Source organism: Capsicum annuum, unplaced genomic scaffold (genome assembly GCF_002878395.1).
Source record: "Capsicum annuum cultivar UCD-10X-F1 unplaced genomic scaffold, UCD10Xv1.1 ctg80990, whole genome shotgun sequence".
Taxonomy (NCBI): domain Eukaryota; kingdom Viridiplantae; phylum Streptophyta; class Magnoliopsida; order Solanales; family Solanaceae; genus Capsicum; species Capsicum annuum.
This window is the reverse complement of record NW_025891676.1, coordinates 1-7,819: the sequence shown is the minus strand read 5'-3', so window position 1 is coordinate 7,819 and position 7,819 is coordinate 1. Positions and strand designations below refer to the sequence as shown.

The 7,819-nt window shown below is 35.6% G+C and overlaps 2 protein-coding genes across 2 annotated transcripts; both read right to left on the bottom strand.

Annotated features, from left to right (window-relative positions):
- Positions 1-3,400: 3,400 nt before the first annotated feature.
- Positions 3,401-6,086, bottom strand: LOC124895275. Its single transcript, XM_047405714.1, has 5 exons — positions 5,514-6,086; positions 4,273-5,372; positions 3,918-4,112; positions 3,770-3,779; positions 3,401-3,649 (listed from the first exon to the last, which is right to left on the bottom strand). The coding sequence occupies exons 1-5, from the start codon at positions 6,084-6,086 to the stop codon at positions 3,401-3,403; spliced, it is 2,127 nt and encodes a 708-aa protein (XP_047261670.1).
- A 559-nt stretch (positions 6,087-6,645) lies between these two features.
- LOC124895276 (late blight resistance protein R1-A-like) lies at positions 6,646-7,813 on the bottom strand (the record flags this gene model as incomplete). Its single annotated transcript, XM_047405715.1, has 1 exon — positions 6,646-7,813. A coding segment is annotated over one exon (1,056 nt), but the record flags the coding sequence as incomplete, so codon positions are not given.
- Positions 7,814-7,819: the final 6 nt, after the last annotated feature.

Sequence of the window (7,819 nt, the reverse complement as noted above, 5' to 3'; positions counted from 1 at the left end):
TATATATATATCAGGTTTGGGCGTGGGAGAGGATCACTGACCTTAGGCCACAGATAGTAGGAAAAAGAGGTACAAGAGATATTTTTCCTACTGATTTGCGTAGGGGTCCACATGCTACAAGATGGTTTGCACACTTTAGTTGGACTAACACTACTAAGTATGTGATGAAAGTTTATAGGGATGCACTTGACTCTATGACAGAAGATTAGGTAGATTGTGTTTAATTTTTTATCTTTGATTTTACGTAAATTGTAAATATAGACTCATTTGCTTTTTCCTTTTTCATGTAGTTTATCTGGGAACCATATACTGATGATTTAATTGAGAGTCTTTCTGACTATTGTCGTGCTGGACGAGACATGTGGCGTGTTAGAGTTTCAATCTTCTGTTGGGATGTGGTAGAGGTTCACTTGCCTGATAGAGTAATGAGGCAATTTGGATTGCAATAGGTGATTCCAACTCCATTTCTATTTGATTCCATCCACTTTTGTCATGATCATCGGGGAAGGCCAAATACAAACTGGGAGTTAGAACATGCACAATGGTTACCTTTTTGGAACGAGCAAGAACAATATATCTGTAATGCACCAGTCAATCATGGGCCACTTCGGTATAACGACCCCTACCTTATTTGGTTCAGATGTATTACTCGTTTTCTCATTGGTAATCCTAATCTCCGTTCTCAATGCCAACAAGGTTATGTGCCTAATTCAACTGCATATGAAACAATGGTAAGTAGAACTTTGCTTTTCTGATTTTTCTTTATCTAATATATGTTAATAATATTCAGAACCTCCAAAGTAGGAACTTAGCTTTTCTTGAATCTTTATAATGCTTGTATAGTTAAATGATTTTTACTTTAATTCACAGGCGTGTCATATTCATTAGATGGTTGATAAAGCTAAATCACTTGGATATACGCCATCGTATGAGGACTTATATATGTTTAGAAAGATGGTGATGGATCAAAGTTCTGATTGTTTGAGATATGTCCATAAAGACGACAGGATCCATGTATCAGTCGATTATAAAAGAGATGAGGTGCAACCTGATCAGTTACGTCCCCCTATTCGTAGGCGAGGAAAAGACGGTGTTGCTGGAAGAAGAGAACGTGCTATTGCGAGAGACCAAGTGCCTGTTGAAATGGATGAAGCAACACAAAATGGACAAATAAGTTCAGAAGATGATCAAGCAACAACGAATCATGATTTTGGTTCCACTTCAATGGGTTGTACTCAGGAATTCACTCAGGCATCAGGTATAATATATCAACATACAGAGATTATGCCATACATGACTCCACAGACTCCACATACTCCACAAATATCAAGGTATCCAAGTCTTTCATCACTTGATAATATATTTGGTAGTTATCAGCCTTAACATTTTGTGAATGACCCAAACTTCACCTTATCTCCTGTGCCAATGTCTATTGATATCCCCAATGCCACTAATAATTTAGAGAACTTGAACACTGAGATGAAAGATAATGAGTTGGATGATGCCAACAATGAAGTGAATGGTAATTATCCGAAGGATGAAAGTAAAGGTTGTGACACGACTATTCCACATGATGAACTATCAAAGAAAGAGAAGCGTACAATTATTGCTAAGCTTTGTGGGACTGGTATTTTTTTGTGATTATGTTATATTTTTTTTCAACTTAACTGCACTTTTTTAGATGAACAGTTGAAAATTGACCTTTGCTTGACAGGGAGTCACTATGCTTACCAGCACGCCGAAAAAAAAAGCCAAACAGAAAAAAAGCAAAACAAAAAAAGGCAAAGAGTAATAGAGTTATGTTAGACTCTTCCTTCTTCCATTCCCCTGAACGTGGTCTAGACATAACTTGGTAATACATGAAAACTTGTTCTCTCTATAAGTTATTTTGCTTTCTTGTTTTAAGTTTACTTTTCATTATGCTTAGTTGTTGGAAAGTTGTTAGTATCTTTTTTCTTTTTTTATAGAATTTGTTGTCCTTTTTTAAGGTTTTTGGTTTCTATTCTTTGGTGGTGTACGCGATTTGGTTTAGCTGCATAAACTAATCTTGAGCTGCGGTGTATGCGAGTTGTTAGTTTACTTTTCATTGTCCTTTTTAAGGTTTAGATTGCTTTGAGCTGTCATTGCATCTGACTCTTTAATTTTTCTTTCTTTTTTTTCTGGTAGTATCTTGTTTTAAGTAAAAAATTAGCAGCAGACATTTGCGGGTAAATGTGTGCAAGAATATGCTTAATTCTTTCTTCCTATGACACTGTTTCGCTTCTCCTGTTGTCTCTGAGAATCTGCCATATATTTGTGGTTGTTTTTCATTTTCATAGAAAGATTTGATTTTTATTCATTTTTAGCCAATGGTGTACTCTTATTGAACTTTTGGCTTTGATTTGCATAGAAAGATTGTTTTAGCGTTTTGTATCCTGCTCATGGCTGTCAGGGCATATTTAGAGAGTAGAGAGGTTGTAGCTGCTGAGGTGGCTGGTGCAAAGGGACAGGAGCTGCCTGATGTTGCTAGGCACCCGCCGAAGCCTTGAGAGTTCTTTTTTGAAAATCCAGCAATAATAGGATAGTGATGATGATGAGTATTTTTGTATCTGTTGTATGCATGTTTATTATTTCGAAAGTTTGTTACTTATTTTAGTCTATGGTATCTACGTACCCTCATTGTTAGGTTCAAAGAATTTAAGGGGTTGGTTATGTTTATCAATTATCATGTCGTGACTCCCTTTTTTTCTAGCTATTTCTCGCACATAAGGGTTTATATGTTATTGTGATCTTCATGAAAAAGCTTCACAGTTCATATTGTTTCAAATACTTTTTATATCGTTCTTCAAATTTGTAGTGCTAGTTTTAACTTTCTTTTATTATTGTTAATGGTGCTCTGGAATGTGTCAAATTTGATGTTGTGGTTCAGCAGTCCATGGTTTATCGGAAATGGTTGTGGGCATTTTGGGAGAAGGGCTAAAAATGGTTTAAGAGGTAAAATTTGATGTTGTGGTTCAGCTGCTAGCTAGAAATGCAAGTGTTTTACCAGTATTTGTTTGGTGTCCTAAGGAAGAAGGGCAATTTTAACCCCAGTAGAGTTTCAAAATGGTAGTTAGGTGAATGTTTGAGCTTATTCTCATAGTTCAGGATACATTCGAACCGTATAAAGATTCATTCTTTGGGGCCTCTACAACAATTTCTGCCCATAAAAGAATCAGTTTTGCCTCTATAATTTTTGACTCACAAAAGTGCATTCTTTGGTGCCATGGTTAAAGAATGGATCGCTCTAAAACGTAGAACTCGATACGTTTCTCAGGAAATCTTTACGAAGAAAATTTTCTGGGGTATTACAGAAACTATGTTTAAGAGTACCCACTTAAGTTTGATTACAAGTTGGACATCGACGCCTATCATGTCCAGTCTATCTACACAACCCGCAAGCTCGCCCATATACTGCAGGACCACGATCCATCTCATTAGGTACTCTAGTTGTCCTTTGTCGATTAGGACGATGATAGAATTCATTAGTTCTCATTATAAAACTTGGAGATGGCCAATATGCCTCGTGCCCAACCGGTGAGAATGACCCAAAATATGTAGCAACATAATTCTCTGTTGTGAAATATTCGCTAACAAAATTTCTAGCTAGCCCTCCCATTCTTTCAGTAACCTTCATGACATGTGAACACGGAAAGTGCAAATTAGCCTATTTTCCACAATCACATTTTTTATCATTTAGTGAAACACGATGAAGATTACCACCAGTACCATCAACTTGAATAGATCTAACCTCATATGTCCTAGTGGATATATTCCAATAAAAAACAAAGTGTTTTTTTCAAATTTCGTAGTTCTTCGCCCACTTTAGTTTGAACCTGCTTGTCCATAATTCCTTTTGCTCTACAAGTTGGTGCGCTGTTTGAGATCTACGGGTATACCGTTCAACTATTTGCTCCAATGAAAGTGTCACCATGGCAGTGAAAGACAATCCTCGAGCTTTCTTTAGAAGACCGTTGAAAGACTCTGAAAGATTTGTTGTCAACACTCCCCATCTTTTTCCATCATCATGGCTAATCGTCCATTTGTCCAATGGAAATTGCATGAGATATTCATATGCTTCTTCATTTTCTTCCCTGATTTCCCACATCAAAGCTTAGAAACATCCTTACTTGATGAGCCGATGCAGCATTCCACATCAGATCACTGAGATTCCTGTTAGGAAAATAAGATTGAAAGTTACTCTTAAGATGTCTTACGCAAAATCGATGAAAGGCCCGAGGCTCCTGGAATTGCCACAACTCCGATAAACTAGCTAAGATTTCTTTTGCCCTATCAGAGATAATACATACATCTTCTCTATCCTTTATTACATGTGCGCTTAGTTTTCTAAAAAACCATTTCCATGCCTCTTCCGATTCCCTGTCAACAATAGCAAATGCTAGAGGAAGAATGTTATCAATTCCAACTACAATTAATAATTTTATCTCATATTTACCATACAAATGGGTTCCATCTACTGAAATAACTGGACGACAAGTTAGGAATCCATCAATGCATGGCTTGAAAACCCAAAATACAAATTTAAACGTTTTTACCTCTAACGAACTCATTGACTCTTCGTGTTTCCATTCTACAATTGTTCCATGGTTAAAGTGTTGAAAAGCTGCAAAAAACTTAGGAAGCTCACTAAATGATTTCTGAAAATCACCATACACCAATTTAAATGCTTGTTGACGTCCAAGCCACGCTTTCCTATATGTTACTTGATGACCAAATATCTCATGAACCTTAGAAATGACATGTACTACCAACAATTTGGGATTTTTATGTATTTGATTTAGAAACAAAGATGCAATTAAATTGGTATCTAGGTTAGCTTGGATTGTAGTAAGCCCTTCAGTCTCACATCTATGATTATCAAAATACTTTCCTATCTTCCAAAGGCTACCTCCAACCTTTCGGCCTCGAAGAAACCATCGACAACCTAATGATTTGTGAAACTTGCATCTGACAATCCATAGTTTCTTGCTTGATGTTACAACTATGAATTCTTTATTTTTGCGCAAACTCCAAATTGTCATAGACCGTTTCAATCTATCTTTGCTGCTAAAACACATTCCTTTTTTTGAATCATTTTTGCCATCGTCAGACCAAACAGAACAACAATTCATCTCAGATTCACGGGTAGAGATAAAAATATCTTCTTCATTCTCTAATGTTGTAAAGTAGAGTATATCATGATTTTGCATTTCAGACACACTTTGACCAAATTGATTATGAAGATTTACACCAATATCATTTTGAGTTAAATCTTCACTATCATTGGTATCTTCATCAGATTCACTTTCTAAAATTTCACTTTCTCCATCATCTTCTGAAGGTTCATCTTCCTCCTAACTTTCATCACAAATTTGAGCATATGCATCATTACACAAATCAAAGTTATCCTCATCTTCTCTGCGGAAAAAAAATAATGAAGTAGTGAAGTAGTGATGCATAAGATTTCTTATAGTTTCAAAAAAAGTAAAGATCACCCACCTGATGTCATATTGTCTGTGGCCACTTTCAATGTGTCCTTGACTACTTAATCCTTCATCATATGATTGATACTCATGTTCGTTAGGGCTTGCATCAAGTGATTGATGGATACTAGGGGTTGCAGTATATGCAAAATGAGGATGACTGAGCATGGCAAATCCATAATTTTGAGCTAATAAATTCATATGATAACCATGCTGACCATTCATTTGAAATAGATTATCATGATTTGTTGGTCTAGTCTTTACATACATAATTTTATTCGAAAATTTTTTAGGAATGACGAGAAATTGTAGCAAAGACTGGTCATTCTCTATTTTAAATTCAATAAACCTTGTAATGTTTCCTTGAAATGAGCATGGATATTTTCCAGAAATATCCATTTGAATATTTTCACTGTTTGTCCTCATTTTTTCATGCAACATTGCAACTAGTTCAATGTAGCTAGTTGAAATAGACATGCTAACAATCATTCCAGCACCTTCGCTGTATCTAAATCCGCTCATGTCAGAAATTATTTCACCACCCCAATACAAAGCAACCATCACATTTTCTTCAAAATTAGCCATTTTTCTGCTATACACAAAAATAAGATATGTATTATAATTATTAAAACATCAAAATAATTTTAATGCATTACAAAATATTGACTAGCCATACCTATTAAAACTTTGTAAATGTCGTTTCTAGAATAAAGCACATAAGCAAAAGCTTTGGTTAGAATTGTAAAAATGTGTTTGAACATTCTATACATACCGTCACTTATATAACCTGTTGTCCTAAAACTTTGCAGGTCTGTGATTTGATTCGCTAGAAACGTTACTCACAGTAACGTTTTTAACTAAAAATGTGACTAGTGATTACGATTTCAAGGCAAAATTTCGATCAAAAAAGTTGCTGGGTTGATTTGATAGAATTGTTATTCGGAGTAACATTTTACAGCTAAAACGCTATTGGTGATAACGTATTTAATGTCTGATTTGTATAGAGATTCTTGGGTGGCAGAGCTACAGAGAAACGTTACTGGCGGTAACGTCTTATGTCTAAAACGTTACCGAGAGTAACGTTTTATGTCAAAACGTTACTGTGAGTAACATTTTATATTCTAACGTCTAACACCAATTCCATTTGAGCCGTTAACCTTTTTAAAACATAAAACGTTAGTGGGAACAACGTTTATACTAGTTTTGTAAAATTTTCAAAAAACAAATTACTTTGGTGAATTGATTCAAAAAATGACTTATTTCGGTCCAAGATTCCGAAGAATTAAGGTCTGTAAATTCAACAGTTTAGCTAGTGAAGGAGCTCCGTCAATATTTGCAGCAACATATCTCAAATGTACAAGTTTAGATATCACCCAAGAGAAATTGGAATTGATTGAAAATACGTCCAACACCTTAAGCAGCTTGAAGTGCGAAACAAATTGTGGCATTCGATATAATTGAAAAGAATTGCCCATAAAAATCAAGCTGTGGATTGTATTAGTTGTAATACCACTCCAATGCCTTGGAACATATAAATGCTTCCAATGAGTACCAAGTGAAAGAAGCATCACTCTCCGTGGATAAATATGTATGCCTTCTAAGAAACTGTAGTCATTATCATTCAGTACATGCATGAAATTCTCAAATTGAGCTTCTCTAATGCACAGTTGTCGAAGAAGATCGTAAATTTTGCAAGTTTTCATCCTTCCATCAGGCTTTCGTGTACCAGCCAAAATTAAACTTCTATCAATTAACTCATCTAAGTACTCCTCCGCCACCACTTCTAACCTTTTATTACTTCTTCCCTTTACGAATAGCTCAGCAATCCATAGCCTAATCAACTTCGAAACACTAATCTCTATATCTTCAGGAAAACCTCCAACATAGAGAAAACAAGCCTTCAAATGTTGGGGCAAGTAACTGTAGCTCAAAGAAAGAATTGATTGGCACTGTTCAGAAACCGTACCAAAGAATGAGTTCAGATTTTCCTCAACTTTCTTCCAATTACTATGGGTCGGGTCCATCTTGCAAAGAAGTCCAGCAATGACTTCAATCGAGAGATGTAGTCCTCGACATTGTTGTATGATATGCTTCCCTATTTTTATTAGTTGTGGAGGGCATGGATCTGTTTTGAACAGTATTCCAGTAAATAAGAAAAGAAAATCAGGACTTGCATAATCAGCTACATAGTTGAGGCGAGTAGTTAATAGAATTCGACTTTTATTGTTGTCATTTGGAAATATTCTTCGCATTTGGTCCCTATCCTGAGTACTCCAAATATCATCTATCACAACTAGAAATCTCCTACCTTTTAGACC

Bases quoted from the DNA above. Each gene is read 5' to 3' on its own strand.
- LOC124895275 (XM_047405714.1), bottom strand. From the start codon at position 6,086: ATGGCTAATTTTGAAGAAAATGTGATGGTTGCTTTGTATTGGGGTGGT. The intron at 5,373-5,513 runs GTGATCTTTACT...GATGAAAGTTAG, and splicing joins GACAATATGACATCAGGTGG to GAGGAAGATGAACCTTCAGA. The intron at 4,113-4,272 runs GCAATTCCAGGA...GTGGGAAATCAG, and splicing joins GCTAGTTTATCGGAGTTGTG to GGAAGAAAATGAAGAAGCAT.